The following is a 20,490-nucleotide window of genomic DNA, read 5'->3' on the forward strand; positions in this document are numbered from 1 at the left end:
AATGTTTTTCGCGATTAATCATTTGACAGCACTATTAAATACATTTGTATTATATTTTCTGTTATGTTGTTTTATTATATAATTTTAAATTTTTTGATATATTGCAAATGTTTAGATGTTTGCCCCAAAGAAGGGCACAAGGTCAGATGATCTGGTGATGTTGACATTATTGTTTTAATGAACTATGCGACCCAAATCACTGATGGAGGAAAAATGTGGCCGAGGTGGCGTGGGGGGTGGGGGTGTTCTCCAAACAAAGCATGCTCTTTAAAGGGCAATCACTTCCTGGTACAATGTGGTAGGCCCATCGGGACAGTTTACACTGCTGTGCTTCATTGGTCAAGCATATTCCACGCAGATAGATGCTACGGCATTGTAGTGTGACTGCCCATGAGTCACTGCCCACACACTGTCTATGTCTGTCCAGCTCACACTAACCACAAGCCTGGGAAACTACAGGCTTACACTCACCAGTCAATGACAAACCAGTTACTGCCCACTTATATAATATAGTTACAGTTGATCTGAGCATGCTCTGTCAACCACACCCACAGGATCCTCAAATCTTTTGACCTCTGACTTCTCAAAGACTTCATAAAAAATTCCATTTCTAATTGCCGAATTATTTTAGAGCTAAAAATAGCAATTAATTTTTAAGATCTTAATTTGACTTCTCAACAAAAATACAGAAGATACAGGTTTTACAGAAAAAAATAAACTGTAAGGGGCCATTCACACAGAACACGTATTTGCGTCAAAAAATGCGAGATGCAGTGCTCAGGAACGGTTTTAAAAAAGTGCAGCACAGAATTGCTCCTGTGCCATGTTGCTGGCAAATAAAAGGGGACATGCCAACCTGCTACTGTAAACAAATCCTCACAACACTTGCCCCACCTCTGGGATCTCCTGATTGGTCCACTGTTTTGGAACTGACATTGATGATCGTCGCTGCACGTAAAAGTTGAAATTCGTTTAACTTAAAATGCTGTCTTAAAAACATGGCACTCATGTGCAAGACACTGCAAAAGACGCAAACAGAACAGTCATACATGTCCGTCTAGCACATTTATATTGTAAAATTTTTATAAAGTTGTATTTTGGTGGTTTAAAAACACATTCTGTATGTATGGCCCCTAAGAAAACACACACACACACACACACACACACACACACACACACACACACACACACACACACACACACACACACACACACACACACACACGTCAGGTCAAGCATCAAAACAATAAAAGCTTAATATAGCTTAAATTTTTTATATGCATTAGAATGTGTCCTGTTTCATTTTTTTTCTGAGCAAAAAATAATGATTATATAATGATAATGATAACACATAAAAAAATCATTTAGTGTAACAATAGTTTGAATACCAAAAAATCTTGCCAAGTATATTTAGAACAAGGATCATTAAATGCCATCAAAAGACTATTTAAAGAGCACCATGCAGCCCACAAAAACTAAATGTAAAATTTAATTTAATTTAAAATCTTTACCAATCTTTGCCACAATCCTTCAAACCAGTAGGTTTTATGCATTTTTCAGCAAGAAGTTTTAATCATTTAAAATATAATGCCACAATCCTTGATAACTTTTTGTTTTATGTTTTTTTCTTTTTGAATTTTTATTTATTAAATGCTCAATGACGATGGAACATTATTTCACCCATATTTTTACATCTTATTTTTACAAGTGATTAGAAACATTACAGCAGATATTAAACATTAAAGCAGTTTTTAACACATTTTAATATAATGTTTAATATAATAATTTGTATTTAATATGCTTTCTATGTATATGAAATCACTTTCGTAAATTTAATTTGATGCAGACAAAAATGGGATGTCACATCTTATATACATACAAAACTTTGTTTTTTCTTTTTAGCTGGGTCAATAATTAGCACAAATATGGCACTACTGCTTTGGAACAATATTTATTGTCTTTTATATTATAAATTTTTACTTTTCTCATTTACTTTTAATTAAGTGAAAATATATATATTCTAAATAATTCATTTATTTAATTTGAATAACTATCATGTTTACTATTTTTAGTATAATTTTTTTCTGTATAAATGGGCCTGAATACATTAAAATATATATTTGCCTTTATACTAAGCAGATTCATCATAAAGGGGTCATATTTAAAGTTAGGCTATGTAAAAAAAAAATGTATTACACACAATTTGTCACAAAACTAGAATAATAACCAACAATCTGCATCTAATTTGACCACATTCCCTGCAGTAATGCATTAATGGTCTGTTTGATAGCAGTATGACACGAACACTGTTTCTGGCACAGACATCTGGCGGCCCGCCAAACTGCATAGGATTTTTAGTCCACAGCGAGCGACCAGAGGCCACAGGCCAGGGCCTGTGTGTTCTGCTGTCTCAGGGCTTTTCATACATGCCCTCCTGCCCTCAATGACCCCAACAAACCAGTAAATGTGCACATATGAAATGGAAAAAGTTACTTTTAACAAGCAGAGAAACAGTCAAATACATACTTTTGAAAAAAGAAAAATACTAAAAGCTGGTAGGACACTGAAACTACTGTAGATAGAGAAAGTGAAATTCTAAAAGTAGAAATTGGCTGCTTGGAGGTGAGATTACAAGATTGTCTGGCTCTGTGCGGGAAAGTCCTGGAAAAACAGAGGGGGGCTAGATTAGGCCCCTCCCAAGAATTCCTCCACGGGCACAGTACCAGCACAGGAAGCAACACAAGCACAAGAGATGCAGGGTCATAAACTTAACTGCTTTAAAGTAGGATAGATTGATATAACAAGAGGAGATCTAATGGGACGAACAGTGACTGACCTAAAATAGCATTAAAGGAATAGTTCACTCAAAAAAAAAAAAAATTGCTGATAATTTACTCACCTTCAGGCCATACAAGATGTAAATGAGATTTGGATAAATTTAACATTTACTTGCTCAGCAATGGATCCTCTGCAGTGAATGGGTGCCGTCAAAATGAGAGTCCAAATAGCTGATAAAAACATCACAATAATCCACATTACCCCAGTTCATCAATTAACATCTTGTGAATTGAAAAGCTGCAAGTTTGTAAGAAACAAAAATCATTAAGGTGTTTTTAAAGTCAAACCACTGCTTCCAGTTAAAATAGGTTGTCTATCCATAATATTGCTTTCTCAGTAAAAGTCATCTTGTCTGATTCAGGAGAGAAATAAGCACTCTTTACCAGTGAAAACAGTCTAAAACAGTTTTAAACAAATATGTCATTGAATTTTGATGTGAGAGGACAACAGGAGTTGTCTTTTTCACTAGAGGAAGTGTTATTATGGATGACAGAAGCACAGTAATGATGGATTTGTTTCTTACAAACACGCAACTTTTTGCTTCATAAGATGTTTATTGATGGACTGGAGTTATGTGGATTATTGTGATGTTTTTATCAGCTATTTGGACTCTCATTTTGACGGCACCCATTCACTGCAGAGGATCTACTGGTGAGCAAGTGATGTAATGCTACACTTATCCAATTCTGTTCTGAAGAAGAAACAAACTCATCTACATCTTGGATGGCCTGTGGGTGAGTTGATTTCCAGCAAATTTTTAATGAAAAATTTGAGACCTGAAAAAATGCAAATAATGATGGCCACCTTAGAGTCAACATGAAACCTTTTTCACAACTCATCTCATTTTGTATTTGGCTTTTAAAAATGTGAATTAATTAATTTAGTGCTTCACGATTGGGGAAAAAGTTTAGATTAACTTATTAGATCTTATCTCGCACTTTATGAGTGTCAAGTGTTGCACTGAAATTTGTTCTCAGCAGCCTCTGTGAACAGTAAAGCCTGCCTACAATGATTTGACTGATCATCTCAAACATTTTGACATAGATGAGCACTATGAGACACGGTTCGAGAGTAGGCGGGGTGAGTGAATGGCCAGCGCTCTCTTCCACCCTCAATACCACGACTGAGGTGAGACCCTTGAGCAAGGCACTGAACCCCCAACTGCTTCCTGGGCGCTAATATTAAACCACCAAGCTTTCATTTGGATGGAAAAAAAACCTGGAAACAAAGAAAAAAGCAAATTACTAAATTTTGATTGAACGATTTTATTTGGAAAAAACATGCACCAGTGAACAAACTAAATGGGGCCAGTTTTACTTTCATATTGACTCTCCTGAACTTTGCCTGATACGAAATGTTCTGCGGGTTGTTTTTGCAGATTTGCAGATGACTTATTCTGGCAAACTTGCTTAAAGGGGTCATATAATGTGATTCTAAGTTTTCCTTTCTCTTTGGAGTGTTACAAGCTGTTCGTGAATAGATAAGATCCCTAAAGTTGCAAAGACTAAAGTCTCAAACCCAAAGAGATATTCTTTATAAAAGTTAAGACTTGTCCACGACCTCCTAAAACACTTCTCGCTGTTGCCGCCACTGCCATGTTGTGGAGACGCTGTGTGTTTCGTTGTGAAAGCGAAAATACTTTGTTTGGCCTTCCAAAAGAGGACACAACTAGAAATCAGTGGTTAAGTTGTATTTACAACACTGTTCCAGAACAGTTCAACTCAAATTTTCAGATGTGTGCTGCGCATTTTATGGAGGTCTGTTTCCTGATCCTGGGAGAGAAGACTACAGTGCCGGCTGTTCTGACTCACAGTCTGTAAGTATGTTTACATATGTAAAGGATTTGCCGCTGATGATTCAAACACGAGTTTTGAGCAGTGTAGAGCAGCGGTCCTCAATTCCAGTTTCAATTCCAATTCCAGTCTCAAATTGCGTTGCAATGCAATCTTTTTCCAAAATGTCATTTATGTGAAAATATGAAGTCCGTTAACGCCCTGTTAACACAGGCCAGAGACACTGAAGACAGACGCACAGAGAAAAATACTGTAGCAGATCACTCACTGTTCATGATGCACAAACTATTGGAAGAAAATCCTCAATATTGATTTGGGGGTTTATATGAATGTGTTTCTGAGGGGAGCTTCTGAAAAGTTTTTTTCATGAATTATATAACTAAAATTAAATAACTGTAATGACAGATTTAGGTTGAATAAAGATGTCAGTCTTTAATTTTTTCTTTTTAGGAAACAAATCAAAGAAAAAATAAACTAATTCTACTGTTTCTAATATTCTGTATGTTGCTCAAAAACAAAATATATTGTGTCCAGCGGAAAAAAAGATTTTTTTTACCCAGTCATTTAAAAATAACACATTTCAGAGCTGTTAAAACAATACCGTGATACAGTGAAACCGTGATATTTTTGTTTAAGGTTATCATACCATCAAAATCTCATACCGGCACATGCCTAGTAGGGAGCAATGAACACTGTGTAGGGACCATGTCAATGGGAACACGGTTCACGCACAGAGCTCAATTGTAATGAGCTGATTCTGTGTCGCAAGGAAGAAGTTGCCAATCCTGACTCACCATCTCCTCAGACGCGCCTTAAGAGAGAAGTGCATCTTTACGGATTATGATTAGAATGAAAGAGTTTTTGTTTTCGATTGGTTTTATTTCATTAAGTAAACATTTAAATCTTTCTATAGATATATTTATCATGTCTTTGAGGCATGTTTTTTGCTGAGTTTCAGTTCATTTTTGTGATGCGCTCCTGTTGAAGACCAGACAGCAGAAAGCACATCATGTTTGTTTTCTTTATTTTATAAAAGCACAACGTTTTGTTGATATTGTGAGTGCACACAAATAAAAGTAGACCCTTTGCAATGACGGCGTATCCACTGAAAAAAATGCAAGTGATGGCATCTCCATGTCCTGCAAAGCATCTCCGCACAAACTATTGGATATAGCGCACATTTATCTAGGTTCAACGTTTAAACATTGTCATATGCTTGAACTGTTTTATATCTATAGATTTTATTTTAGGCAAGTCGTGATGATTTGAGAAGGCTAAATTGATCAAACATACAGGTCCTTCTCAAAAAATTAGCATATTGTGATAAAAGTTCATTATTTTCCATAATGTAATGATAAAAATTTAACTTTCATATATTTTAGATTCATTGCACACCAACTGAAATATTTCAGGTCTTTTATTGTTTTAATACTGATGATTTTGGCATACAGCTCATGAAAACCCAAAATTCCTATCTCAAAAAATTAGCATATCATGAAAAGGTTCTCTAAACGAGCTATTAACCTAATCATCTGAATCAACTAATTAACTCTAAACACCTGCAAAAGATTCCTGAGGCTTTTAAAAACTCCCAGCCTGGTTCATTACTCAAAACCGCAATCATGGGTAAGAGGTTAACCCAGAAGGCCATCATTGACACCCTCAAGCGAGAGGGTAAGACACAGAAAGAAATTTCTGAACGAATAGGCTGTTCCCAGAGTGCTGTATCAAGGCACCTCAGTGGGAAGTCTGTGGGAAGGAAAAAAGTGTGGCAAAAAACGCTGCACAACGAGAAGAGGTGACCGGACCCTGAGGAAGATTGTGGAGAAGGACCGATTCCAGACCTTGGGGGACCTGCGGAAGCAGTGGACTGAGTCTGGAGTAGAAACATCCAGAGCCACCGTGCACAGGCGTGTGCTTTTGAACCAGAAACAGCGGCAGAAGCGCCTGACCTGGGCTACAGAGAAGCAGCACTGGACTGTTGCTCAGTGGTCCAAAGTACTTTTTTCGGATGAAAGCAAATTTTGCATGTCATTCGGAAATCAAGGTGCCAGAGTCTGGAGGAAGACTGGGGAGAAGGAAATGCCAAAATGCCTGAAGTCCAGTGTCAAGTACCCACAGTCAGTGATGGTCTGGGGTGCCATGTCAGCTGCTGGTGTTGGTCCACTGTGTTTTATCAAGGGCAGGGTCAATGCAGCTAGCTATCAGGAGATTTTGGAGCACTTCATGCTTCCATCTGCTGAAAAGCTTTATGGAGATGAAGATTTCTTTTTTTTAGCACGACCTGGCTCCTGCTCACAGTGCCAAAACCACTGGTAAATGGTTTACTGACCATGGTATTACTGTGCTCAATTGGCCTGCCAACTCTCCTGACCTGAACCCCATAGAGAATCTGTGGGATATTGTGAAGAGAAAGTTGAGAGACGCAAGACCCAACACTCTGGATGAGCTTAAGGCCGCTATCGAAGCATCCTGGGCCTCCATAACACCTCAGCAGTGCCACAGGCTGATTGCCTCCATGCCACGCCGCATTGAAGCAGTCATTTCTGCAAAAGGATTCCCGACCAAGTATTGAGTGCATAACTGAACATAATTATTTGAAGGTTGACTTTTTTTTGTATTAAAAACACTTTTCTTTTATTGGTCGGATGAAATATGCTAATTTTTTGAGATAGGAATTTTGGGTTTTCATGAGCTGTATGCCAAAATCATCAGTATTAAAACAATAAAAGACCTGAAATATTTCAGTTGGTGTGCAATGAATCTAAAATATATGAAAGTTTAATTTTTATCATTACATTATGGAAAATAATGAACTTTTATCACAATATGATAATTTTCTGAGAAGGACCTGTAGGCTCACTGTCTGCCGCTGGCCGCTTGGACATTACTTAAAAAAAATGTAAACTTATATTTAATGAACAAAAAATGCTTTTTTCTAAATTAACTTAATAAAAAAAAAAAAAATAAAAAAAACGAAACAAAATATAATCACTTCGCTATTACATACAAAACTGAACTATTTTAATAGCTGAAAATAGTAGAATAAGCTGTTAAGGGAGAAGGTGGGAAAAAAAGACGGGCTCGGGCCGGTAATTCTGATAAGCTGTCGGACACGGGCCGGGCTAGGACCTGAGCGTCTATGGTCAGGGCTGGGGTATGGCCCGTGGAGGGCTCTAATCACAGTATGGCCAGGGGTGTAACATTTCCGTCATATGCTTGAGGCATTCGGCCAGTCATAAAGCACTGGATAGTTGGCCAATCAGAGCACACCTCGCTTTTCAGGTGAGCTTTGTAAAAAAACGACGCGTTTCAGAAAGGTTGGGCATAGAGGAGAAACAATAATGTACAGTATGTGGAAAATAATGTGTTTTTTTACATTAAAACGCATAAACATTTAATTACACCAAATACACAAAATAATGTTCTTTTTAGCAACATCATATGACCCCTTTAACATGTTATTTCATCTGTGTGAATTCCAAAGCTGGCCGGATGTCCCTCTGCTAGACAAAGGTTCCCTTGCTTAGATTTCCTCCGTTTAAAACTCAAGTTAAGTAGATGCTAGTCTTCTAACACCCAGCCACAAGGCAAACCATGCTCATGTCATTACAGAGCACCACACTAACATCCTCTCATTTAAAACAGACTGGACTCACACCACAGAAGGCCTATTAATCTAAACATAGCATTCCAAGGGCAGAAAAGAGACGGGATATTATGGGATCAGACTTCCTCCAGGCAAACTAGCTGATAAGGACTGCTCACAATGGCATTTCCTTCTGATATCTGATCAGTTTGTGCTGTTTGAAGTGTTATTTTTAGATGTGAACGTTCATTTTAGGCTTTATAGTTCAACTTTAGCACTCTGTGTTTTTGGTTAAATTAAAAATCTAGCCTAATTGATAATCAATTCTAAAAACAGGAAGACTCACGTTTGATTCTGACCCAGTGATCGGTCCTGAAGGGGTTCAAGAGCGCATGCGTCACATGAGTCTCGCTAATCCATGTCACTGTCCTAGTTGTAAACAGGAGGACTGAATATTGCACACTTGAGTCAAACATGATGCTGCAGATTGCTGACATTGCTATCAAACCAGAAATTAAGCGATTTCTAGTTGCCGCCACAATGTCTACCCCAAGAGATCTCGGCAAGAACGAGGTCATGCTGTTTTCAAACACTATGAAACCCACCAGTAGGGCAGTCGGCTGCAGCTTCACTCATGTGACCTACTTTTTCTGATGGCTGTGTCTGGATGGGGAGGGGAAAGACCCCCAGAGAAGTGAGAAGAGTGCATGAACAATGAGAATGCATTTCTCTATACTTCACAACGCACTTTCAGCATCAAGCACCCAGATAATGACTGCATAATTCAATGCATGTGCATTTTAAAAAGGTCACAATAAACAAGATATTGCTTATTCTTCTCTAAAAGACTGAAGACACGTGAAAATACACCAAGAATCAGAATGCATGACCATCAAACCCAGTCCACTGGTTCTAGTGCTGCATCTCTGAGCTTTTAGATCTGCTCGATGCATGGCCATCAGTTTGGAAACACAAGACTAAGTCACAGACGATCCTTCTGGTTATGAAACAGTCTTGTATTAATGAGATAAACCTTTCATAATGCACATTAATGTCATATTATGAAGAATGTCAGCTTGTAATTGAATTCTTAATGGCACTTTAAAAAACCATTATCAACGTTAACCTCTGCTGAGAGAGTACCAGGTAAAACTTTGCTCCTGTGCTGATTCGATGACACTAGACTGTGGACTGATAAAATAAAGGTGTGATATGGTCAAAGTTTCACTGAACTGAAAGCTGAATTTAACAGGCAATCAATTACTGTAAACATGACAGCTTTTACGGTGCAAATAAAAATTCATTTTATGGTTTCGGAAAAAAAAACACATTAGTAGGTGCTTCAGGCACCAAACGAAGTGCAGATATTAAGGAAATTTGATGGCAAAAATTGTGCACCCTCTCGGGTAAGCACTATGGGTTCAGCTCTGATTTCTGAACACAAAGTGAGAAAACACTTCCAATAACTTCACATTTTACTAATACATTAAATTAAAAACAAATCATGCTATTTGACTACCTACTTCATTCCACAGTTTGTTTGAGTGCAAGAGTTTTTTGTTTTTTTTTAAAGATATGGCAAACTGTTTAACGTATATTCCTTTAATAATTCATTTTGTGTTGCTAATATTTAGTTTAAAATAAAAATTAGAAGTAACAGTCCACTAGTGACTAGAACCTTTTTCAATTTCATTAGTATTTATTAGATAACATTACACTGAAAAAAATGGTGTAGGATTTACTTTGAAACCATTTTTACTCAGAAATTGCTACTTAATTTCACAAACAAGTCTCAGAAAGTATATATATTTCCCCCCTTTTCTTGTAAAACATACTCCAATGTGTTTTATTTACAAATTTTGAAAAATCTTTTTTTTACATTACTTGCCAAGTATGTGCTAGTATTAATAGTCACTATTAAAAACTCCTATGCTAGGCATTATTCAGTTTATACTCGTAACAAATGGCAAATTTTCTATCTGAACTCAATCATGCTCTGTGAGTGAGATTTCAATTAATTCACTTTCAACAGGTTTGTATTCCAATTGTTTCTGATACCCATTTCCTAGTAGTATAGGCTACTTCCTATTCCTAGTAGCCTGATACTGACACATAAAAAAACGTTATAATATATTTTAAAATGTATTAGTAAAATAGTTTAAAATAGCTAACTTGTAAGATTTTATTTGAATTATAAACTACTAAAAATGCAGGTGTGACTACTGAAATAAGAAATGTTAACTGATTGTAAAAAGTTAACTTTACCACTAGTAGCAAGGGATAAGTACTAGCTAGTATCTAATGACTAGTCACTGTAGGAATAGACAGACTAAAACAGGGCTTGCCATACAATGCACTGGCTACATGAAAAAACTTGCCCTGTGGTGTGTACAGCTACTTACCTGACTACGCTCGAAGTTTTCCTTTTCAACTTCCAAACTGTTGGCACCTCCAGTGCGACGGCTGAGCACTTTGGGAATCGGGTTGGGGACTTGCTGCATGGAACTCTTGACGCGGTCCATTCTGGAATGAAAATCCAAACTGCGCGAGCGACGGAGACTTCTTAAATCAACATAAATAGAATGTAGTCAAAAGAAATGGGCACGAAAATTCCAAGCCCTCGTCGTTATCACAAAAGGTCATTTTCTACGTCCGCCGCCCATGAATATCATTCTAGCGCTCTCCGCTGCCTGCGCGAGCGTGTAAAACGCGCGTCTCTGCGCAGATCTGTAAGCGAAACACAGCAGCGTCAGCTCGCACGATATACTCATATACTATAGAAATCAACTCAACCCCAAGCGGAGGCTGCCAAAGGCTCCTCCCCGCGCTTAAGCTCTCTGACTGGAGGAAAATCATTAGCTCCCGCCCTGCAAAACAGTTATTCTGATTCACACAGTTTACTACAGTGAATATTTCTCAGGGCTGACTTACTAGATTTTTTGGGTAAAATTGTATTTAACATTAAATAGCATACTTTTAGCAAAATCTTAATTGTAAAACAATTAGGCTACGAAACAAAAGAATTGATGAAACAACAAAAATGTAAAGTTTTTTAAAATGTTTAATAAAGTTAAAAAAAAAAAAAAGTAGGGTAAATTAAAAATGTAGTCACTGAAAATTTTTAATTGACAAAAAGTTAAACATAGGCCTAAGTGTTTTATTTTATTTTATTTTATTTTTTATTTTTTTTTTGCTTTTTTTAAATGATGTTTTTAATTTTTTTTGTGTTTTTTATTTTGTTTGTTTGTACATTTTTAGAGAACTGAAACATAACAAGGGTCCTTGTGTTGTGGCGAGGCCCATATCTATCTTAAACTTGTTTTTGTTCCATTTTGAAGTTAAAGGAATAGTTCACCCAAAAATGAACATTTTATCATCATTTACTTAGCCTTAAATTGTTCCAAAGTTAAACCTGTATGAATACCTTTCTTCTGTTGAACACAAAAGATGTTGGTAACTAAATAGTTGATGGTAGTCATTTGTTTCCATAGTATTTTTATTTTTTTTTTCATACTGGAAGTAAATGGCTACCGGCAACTGTTTACCAACATTCTTCAAAATCTTTTGAGTTCAACAGAAGAAATATCATAATTCAACTTTAGGGTGAGTAAAAGAGGACAAAATCTTCATTTTTGGGTGAACTATTGCTTTAAGCAGATTGTATGATCTTGCAGATGCATTTATGTTATCACTTGTGACGTAGTAATCATAAGCAAATGCTAACTTTAGAATGATGCTGTATTGTACGTTATATCTCTCTTGACTTCTGACTTACTGTACGAGATCTCACTTCTATTCTCTTTGTATTTGCTGCACCAATTAATCACATTATTCCATAATCAAATATCACTGTCAGTTTATTGTCTGCTGATTCCACTTACATAACTATATTAGATTGCACCGGCACATGAGATCTCTAACTGTGTCCTATCTCTAAATGGGCAGAAGCCAGATTCAATTTCCCTGCAAAGCAAATTCTATCAGATGGCCGAGTCAGAGTTTTGTTTCAATGATTCAGTAGAATGACAGAGTGAAGTCATTTTGGTCTTTGTCCTGACTGAGTGATCATGAGCTTTTCTGTTTGTCAGCACAGGAACTTTGAATTTTCCAAGACACCAACAGATCTAAATGTGATTGCTTTACTATATGTACACTGTCCTAAATAGTGCTAATGTCCCACTTAAAGGAATAGTTCACCCAAAAATGAAGGTGTGCTGATAATTTACTCACCCTCAGGCCATCCAAGATTTAGATGAGTTTGTTTCTTCATTGAAACAGATTTGGGGAAATTTAGCATTACATCACTTGCTCACTAAAGGATCCTCTGCAGTGAATGGGTGCCGTCAGAACAGCTGATAAAAACATCACAATAATCCCTAAATAATCTTTCCTTTCTTTCAGTCAAATAGTGTCACTGTGTGTCTTTCCAACAAGTATAACAGCATATCCTATTTGCTTTCATGTTATATTATAAAATAGATTATCCTAAATGTACCGTCCAGTATAAATAATATAACTTGGTGGCATGATTTGGATGAATGAGGGTAATTCTATATGTATTTCTTGTAATTTTATCTTTACAAATCACTATAATTTTGGGACATGGGGTTGATTGGCAGGCACAGGGTTAATTACTGTTCACTAGATGCTGTTACCAAAATGAAACGTCTGAATGTTTCCCCTTTTGTTATTTTCCAAACTGTCAAGGATCTATAAATAATCATAGCCTATTTATCATAAAAATATGAAAACAAATTCTGGTTGGTTGGTGAGGTCAGTCATAAATTCAGGAAGTATTTTGTGGTGTTTTTTGAAGCACTTAAGCATTCATCTGCACCTAAATGTAATAATGTTTGTTCCACCAAAGATATTCTATAAGGAATAAAAATTGTGGCAACCAACCTCAGTCTAGCTAGCAGGATACTTAAAGAAAAGCGTCTAAAAACGCTTAGAATTTCATTTCTTTTAATTTAGCAACACCTAGTGGTTATACAACGCCATAACACCTATTTCTTGAAATTTGTAGGCATATTTACAACATATAGAAAGTATAACAGTAAATTTCAGGTACGACCATTTTGTTGAAGTGTAAAAAATAATATAGGCCTTCCTGAGCACAATACATATCTTATCAAAAAGGGCTAATTCAGGAGAGAAAAAAATATATGTATATCCTATTAACAATAATTATGTTGTAGTCTTTAAAAGTTAATTTGTGGGCCAAAATGAATTAATTATAAAAAATTATATATACTAGCTGATATATTATAAATTCCTTCTTGAAACAAAAAAACTGCACTAGGTAGTGTTCCTATGTGCGAATCACTCTTTTGAGTCGGTTCCTTTAAATGAATCGATTCACAAAACCTTTCTGAATGGAGCCGTTCGATTGTTTTGTCTCATCTAAAAAAACTAAAAAAAGTCTCAACACGTTGAACAGAAAAGCGTGTCTTGGGGATATGTCCTACTCATAAAGATTTGGCAACCGAGTGAGTTCTCTTTCACTTTAAAATAGCAAGTCTCAAAAGCACGTGCAAATGATACATTCCCTCATATGTCATCACCTTATAAGGGCAGAATCTGCGGGAATGAGTAGAATTATTATTAATACCAGCAAATCTTCGCCGAAATTCAAGATGTGAGCGGTGTCACTATGAGGCCACTGAGAAGCTGCAGTCGTGGCGGGATGATTTGTGGTGTGGCGGCCCTCCGCTATGGAAGGCCAAAAGGTGTGAAACTGTCGTGTTAGAATAATAAAATAAATAAATTATAATTAATAAATGACATGTTAACATGACAGTTTCACACATTTTGGCCCTTTTGGCCTTCCATACGCCGCGACAGAATAAATGTAGCGGAAACACTGATCTTGGCACTCAGCATCTTGGATCTTCATTAAAATACAGTGGTTGCCATAACTGAATGGATAGTGCACAGGAAAAGCCTTAGTTTGTTTATATGAAGAGATATTAATTTTATTTGTGTTATTTATTTAATTGATTTGGGGTTTGCTTTAAAATTTCATATTTCAATTTCACAAAAAAAAAATTCAGCATTTTGACCAAGCAATAAAAAATTGAGATAAAATCGTACCGTTAATCGGTACATCCCTAATGACGATGATGTCAGACAGATGACAACATTTCAGAATAACAAACTTTAGTCCAGTTGTGACGATGAACTCCTGATAGTGCAAACGGTCATACTTGTTTGCTCTACTTCACCTGAAGTGACTCTATGTGTGAACTTTCACCTACATTACTCAGTTATTAAGTCAGTAAAACTGGAAGTTGCTGCATTATGTCAGATGCTAATTATCAGTAATTCTCCAAATCTGCACAAGTTTCAGGCGTGAAGCGGCTACACAAGCCCCAAACTGTGAATGCTTTCAACTTCAGTACCAGAAAATTGTGCATAACCGTTGAATGATCTTTGTAAACACTTTTTATGCCACAGCCTACAGTGAAATCCCCGACCTTTGGACTACATCAGTCGTCGAGACTCCTATAAAATCCAGAACCGGCGCTCAATCCTCAACAGAGCAACTGAAGAGTCATTTTGTGAATTTAGTTTGCAACCTCAGACAGCACCACAGGTAAAGATTGTTTTTTTTTTAATTCTTAAATGCTGGTATTTAAACCTTTCTTTTTTTCTGAGATGTTATTTACTGGATTAATAGCTTTATTAACATTTCAATTGGAAGAAAGAAAGTAATCTCTATTTTCTATGACAGTTTGAATGATCTTTTACAGATTTTCTGATAATTATACATTATAAAAAGTGACATGGATTCTGTGGACGTTGTGAATAACCAGGTGTGCCATTTAAATCCTCATTTATATAGTTAGCTTATTTAAATTTTAATATTAATTATTAACTCTATGAGAATAGTTCTAAATAAATATATATGATTGTTGGTTAGAATGTCACTTAAGCTGTTCATTCCTGTTTGTTCCGTTCTAGAATGTGGTTGAACGGATAGTTCACCTTCCCTTGTTTATTTCCACCTATGACTTGGTGTCAAATGTGTACTGCAACACCAAGAGCACCCATCCATGCTTGAAGTCTGTGTGTGAGGTGGCTGAGAATGGTGTGAAATCCATAACCTCAGCTGCTTTTCACAGTGCTTTCCAAATCATCGGCAAGCTAGAGCCTCAGAGTAAGTCGAATGTTGTTTGCAGGTTGAGATCAGGGCTGATTACAGTGTGAATATGTGTTTACCAAAAGTTTCTGTGTCTGTCTGTAGTCTCTATGGCAAATGACTTGGCATGCAAAGGACTGGATAAGATAGAAAAGACTCTGCCGATCCTACACAAGCCGTCTGATCAGGTATTACGTAAACTCTGCTTTTATATTGTCTAAATGTTAAAGTCGGCATGAAATGTAAGTTGCAATCGTATTTTTTTCCTTTCTTGTGACATATATCCAAATGAAATGGCTTCCCAAACAAGAAGAGATGTAGGGTGGGGCCTGATTTGGACCATTGGGAATTGATTGGATCATTGTCATTTTTTAGGCTGTTTACTGCTCTCATGTGAATGACAGAGAACATGTCATCAGAGAAGTGATGTCATTACAAGAGGGAGGGGGAGTTTATTTGATTAAAGAAAAATAAAATAAAGTGGTAATAAATTAATTTGAAAAATAATGATATGATAAATAATTTATAAATAGCAGTTATAATAAACATGGCAATAATTGCCACGTCAAGTCATTTTTATGGCGCTTTATACAACAGAGATTGTTTCAAAGCAGCTTCACAGTATTAAACAGGAAAGTAACAGAATCAGGTAATATTCAAAAATGAGGTAAATCCAAAATACTATAAAGCAAGACAATAGAGTCATTCAGCTCTAGTCAGTTCAGTTCAATGACTGTGTAAAGTTCATTTATGACACAGTAGCTTGAATCAGTTCAATTTTGATTTAATCTTAAAACAGTGTTGATGTTGCAATGTATATTACACAATATATTGTATATACATGAATAATGAACAAATTCAATTCAGCTATAAAAGGAGCTCTACAGAAGACAACAGTGTTATTTTTAAGCTCAGTTTTGTTCTCATCCGATAGTGTCAGTTCTTTCAAATCCATGATATTACTGAATATTAAGTGTCTTTTTGACCCCAACTAAGCAAGCCAACTGGCAAGGAGCCCAAACTCTATTAGGTAACAGAAGTGGATGAAAAAAAAAAGCTTGTGAGAAACCAGGCTCAGTCAGGGGAACAGTATGATCGAACACAGTGTGATATTCATCAGGAGAATGTCACAACAGCATTAGAAGAGAAGGAATTTTTACCGAGCCAACAGGGGTGCTGCAAAGTTATCATCATATTACTTCATTACCACTTGCTCCACCGACACATTTCTTAAAGTTCATTTTAAAGTTTAGATGCTTTACAGTGAATATAAGGAACATGACCAACTCTTAACAAGCACTTTTACATTTGCTGAAATATTAGAGGTGCTCCATTTTTATAACTTAAATATTTTTTATAGCATTCCCGAAACATTAGTAAACCACAGTAGATCACATATCTTTATTTAAATGGAAGTTGCAATCCTCTTCTGTTACCTATTGTAATGTATATATCTGGTGAAAACAGCTTCTCGAACAGGAAAGACTGTAGGGCGGAACGTGAATTTGTCCATTTGGGATTTGATTGGATCATATGATCGTTGTCGCTTGTGTTCCAGTCGTGATGTCAAAACCTGGAAGACTAATTCATTATGGGTTCCTTCAATATTTTCCTATGTGCTTTTTATAATGGGTTCTTTCAATACATAGGTTAGATATAATGATAATTGGACTTTTTGTTCTACAACATAAACTCTACACACTCACACCTCAAACATTCTTATGTAGTAACTTATTATAAACATACTTTTTAAAAATAAACATAATTACTTCAAAATCAGCAATTTCAGTATGGATGTGAATAATTTATGTTGTAGAGCAAAATGCCCATGAATTGAAAATCTCCATTATTAAAACTTATAGGAAAATGTCAAAGGGAACCAACCAGTCTTCTGGGTTTTAACATCATAACTGCAGCACTCTATAGACAGTTTTGATGTCATGTTGACTTTAAGCTTCAGTGGTCACCACTCTCCAAGCACTGCTTTAATGGTGTTCTTTTCTTTAAGATCGTCGCCAGTGCCAAAGAGGCAGTGACAGGAGCCAAGGAAGCCGCCAGCAGTACCATGAACGGTGCCAAGGAGTCTGTCTCCTCCACCCTCAGTGAAGTGACAGACAGAACACGAGGAGCAGTGGAAAAGACCAAGACCATGGTGCGTGGTGGAGTCCAAACAGTGATGGAGAGCAGGGTTGTCCAACTGATGAGCAGCAGCGTGAACACAGCACTGAGCACATCTGAGACTCTCCTGGAGCTGTACTTACCTGAAACAGAGGAGGATAGAGGTGAGGATAAGGGATGGACCATGTTTACTGGCACTAGGATATTTTGCTGATATTGAGACTGTGTCTTAAAGTTGCTTTTCTTCCCTATTGTGACAAATGACATAATGAAATCCTAATGAAACAGCTCCTCAAATGCAAAAAAAATATGTTCTTAAAAAAAATATAGCTCCTCAAATGCAAAAAAAATATGTTCTTTTTTCAGAGAGTTTAATTAAAGTGAAAGTGACATGAATAAAGTGAAATATTCATGTTATATTTTGGTTGCATTCGTGAGTTAATTAAAATGTAACTGGTTGTGCAAAATAGGCACATCATATTGTAATATTGATGGATCCATTTTATAATGTTTTGAAAAAATTATCTTGGTCACTGATTTTGATTGTATGGACAAGAAAACATTCTTCAAATAGTGTATGGAATGACATGGGTGTGACTAAATTCATTTTTTGGTCTACTATTCCTTGAATTGTCCATAAAAGCCTGTTGAGAACTGCATATCTTGTGATAGTCTTGTGATATGCTTCTTGTGAGGTATGGCTTTTTAAGTTACCCTGAAAGAATCTCCATAATGTATGCTCCGTCATGAGCATCAAATAGTACTTGGAATTATTACATTTTCCTGGAAAAGAAATATTAATCCCATTCATGTGTGGAACATCAGATTTAAGCACATCTCAAAGAGATTGTTGAATAGCCACCTGAAATGTATTTTCCATTCGAATGACTAATTTTTATTTATACTTCTAGAATTTTAGAGTCTAATTTGTTTGTTTGTTTTTGATTGGTCGTCTTTTTTATAAGAAAGTGAAGTGAAGAACTCCAGAGGATTGGGAAATAACAGTGATGCACCCAGTTACCACGTGCGGCTGGGGTCTCTGTCCAGCAAAGTCCGGGACAGGGCTTACCAGAGGCTACATGAGAAACTGAGTTCGCTGATGGGCTGGAAGAGTCAAGAAAAGAATGAGATGGTCACACACAATGAGGCTGAGGTATTCAAGATATCATGTGATTGGAAATTAGGGGGGGAAAAAATGACTTTGCTATATATATATAGGATATATATATAATATATATATATAATATATATAATATATATAAATATATATATATATATAATATATATATATATATAAATGGTCACACACAATGAGGCTGAGGTATTCAAGATATCATGTGATTGGAAATTAGGGGGGGAAAAAATGACTTTTGTTGTGGAGTGAAAAATAAAAATTATTTTAATAAATGCTGAAAAATTACTTTTTATGACTTTTTTTAATGGCAAAATCCTTTTAGGGCTTAATGATTTTGTTTTTATGATTTTTTTTATTGGTGATTTAGTTTTATTTGTTAATGATTTAGGGATTTTTGTAGTTAATATTATAATTAATAAATTATTTCTTACATTTCAGCCATTTCACATTTAATGCATGGTGTGTTTGTTTCTTTTTGTTTGTTTGTATTTTTTTTTATGTTTATTTAAGTAATTTATGAAGTGTGTAAAATAGTTAGAACCGACAAACCCGGGTCCTCCCCAAAAATAGTTAGTAAAAATTTTTTTAAAAAAGGATTTCATAGGCTACATTCCCACCAATTCAGTATTTTTTTTTCTTCATATTTTAGATTTTATTGTGATTATTATTAAAACCAAAAGTATTAAACAAAATAAGAAATATATTTTAATAACACAATTGTACTGTAGAATAATTTTTTTTTTTTACTGTTAAATTACAATAATAATATTTGCATCTTAATTTCTTATTTATTTATTTTTATATTGCGGGCAGTTTTAACAATTGCACTATAACATGCAACCCTACTGAAAGCTGTCTTAAAGATACAGGCTGAATTTCTTGTTTTTAGAGATGTGAAGTTTAGTATAACATGCAACCCTACTGAAAGCTGTCTTAAAGATGTGGGGTTTATTTGTTGTTTTTGAGTATTTCTCATTTTATCTTTTTTTTTTTTTTTTTTTTTTCAATCAGCAAATTGAATCACGCACATTGACCATTGCCCACAACCTCAGCCAACAACTCCAGAGCACATGTGTGGTCTTGGTGTCCAGCCTCAAAGGTCTCCCTCAGCACATCCAGGTCCAGGTCCAGATTTACAGCAGCTTCAGTAAGGTTGCCGCCCTAGAAGATTTGTCCAACAATGTCCTCACCAGCAGTCGATCCCAGCTGAGCAGAATAAGAGATTCCACGGATAACGTCATGGACTACCTGGTCAACAATACACCTCTCAATTGGCTGGTAGGTCCATTTTACCTACGTGTGGAACACAGGACTGCAAACGGCCCCGAATGTGACAAACCAAGGACCCTTCGAGTCACTGAATAAAGACCGATGAAATTTCAGAATAGTAACCATTTGTTTCTATCTTACAAATATATGTACAATCACACATTCCTGCCAGTAAAAACCTTCTCTACTTTGAAAGCAGTGATATTTACTGTGATAACAATCATAATAAATAATATACAGTGTGGAATATATATATGGAAACTTTTGTTCAAAATTACGGTATCTGCAGTTGATATCAGCAATTTCTCCAGCTTGGAAAACAATATTAATTGACTCAAATACATATCTAGCCGTTTGCCGTCCGGCAATAAAAAAACTATAAATGGTTGGGACATATCAAAAAAGTTAATATCTTGATATGTACACTTTCTTTGTATCATTTAAAAATACAGCAATTTCTCCATATTACTTTCATGAAGTATTGGAAGAGTATTTTTTGATACTCCGCTTCCTTGGTTAAATATTCTTTTAAGAATTTGTACAAATCATCTTGTTCAACATATTTATGGGCCTTTCAAGTTAAATATTTTCTACAAGATTTTACCAA

At 35.8% G+C, this 20,490-nt stretch overlaps 2 protein-coding genes across 3 annotated transcripts in view; one reads left to right on the top strand and one right to left on the bottom strand.

Annotated features, from left to right (window-relative positions):
• LOC109065241 (huntingtin-interacting protein 1-like) overlaps window positions 1-10,999 on the bottom strand; it is a 42,232-nt gene extending 31,233 nt beyond the window's left edge. The window contains exon 1 of the mRNA XM_042771058.1: window positions 10,623-10,999. Coding sequence (XP_042626992.1) covers window positions 10,623-10,742 — 120 coding nt within the window. The 5' untranslated portion in view covers window positions 10,743-10,999. The remainder of the gene's footprint in view (window positions 1-10,622) is intronic.
• Window positions 11,000-14,659: 3,660 nt separating this feature from the next.
• On the top strand, window positions 14,660-20,127 carry LOC109075628 (perilipin-2). 2 transcript variants are annotated; one of them, XM_019091506.2, is made up of 7 exons: window positions 14,660-14,815; window positions 14,973-15,035; window positions 15,184-15,379; window positions 15,467-15,549; window positions 17,370-17,643; window positions 18,445-18,632; window positions 19,626-20,127. In XM_019091506.2, exons 2-7 carry the CDS (start codon window positions 15,006-15,008, stop codon window positions 19,977-19,979), a joined length of 1,125 nt encoding a protein of 374 aa, XP_018947051.1. In that variant the 5' UTR covers window positions 14,660-14,815; window positions 14,973-15,005; the 3' UTR covers window positions 19,980-20,127. The 2 variants fall into 2 exon arrangements, with proteins under 2 accessions (XP_018947051.1, XP_018947052.1); XM_019091507.2 differs by having other exon boundaries at window positions 14,672-14,815; window positions 14,954-15,035.
• Window positions 20,128-20,490: the final 363 nt, after the last annotated feature.

Source organism: Cyprinus carpio, chromosome A15 (genome assembly GCF_018340385.1).
Source record: "Cyprinus carpio isolate SPL01 chromosome A15, ASM1834038v1, whole genome shotgun sequence".
In the NCBI taxonomy this organism is placed as follows: Eukaryota; Metazoa; Chordata; class Actinopteri; order Cypriniformes; family Cyprinidae; genus Cyprinus; species Cyprinus carpio.

What these genes read in the sequence shown, in the direction of transcription:
- LOC109075628 (XM_019091506.2), top strand. Translation starts at nt 15,006, where the DNA reads ATGGATTCTGTGGACGTTGTGAATAACCAG. An exon ending in TACACAAGCCGTCTGATCAG is followed by an intron (nt 15,550 to 17,369) that starts GTATTACGTAAA and finishes CTTTTCTTTAAG; the next exon opens with ATCGTCGCCAGTGCCAAAGA. An exon ending in TGAAACAGAGGAGGATAGAG is followed by an intron (nt 17,644 to 18,444) that starts GTGAGGATAAGG and finishes CTTTTTTATAAG; the next exon opens with AAAGTGAAGTGAAGAACTCC.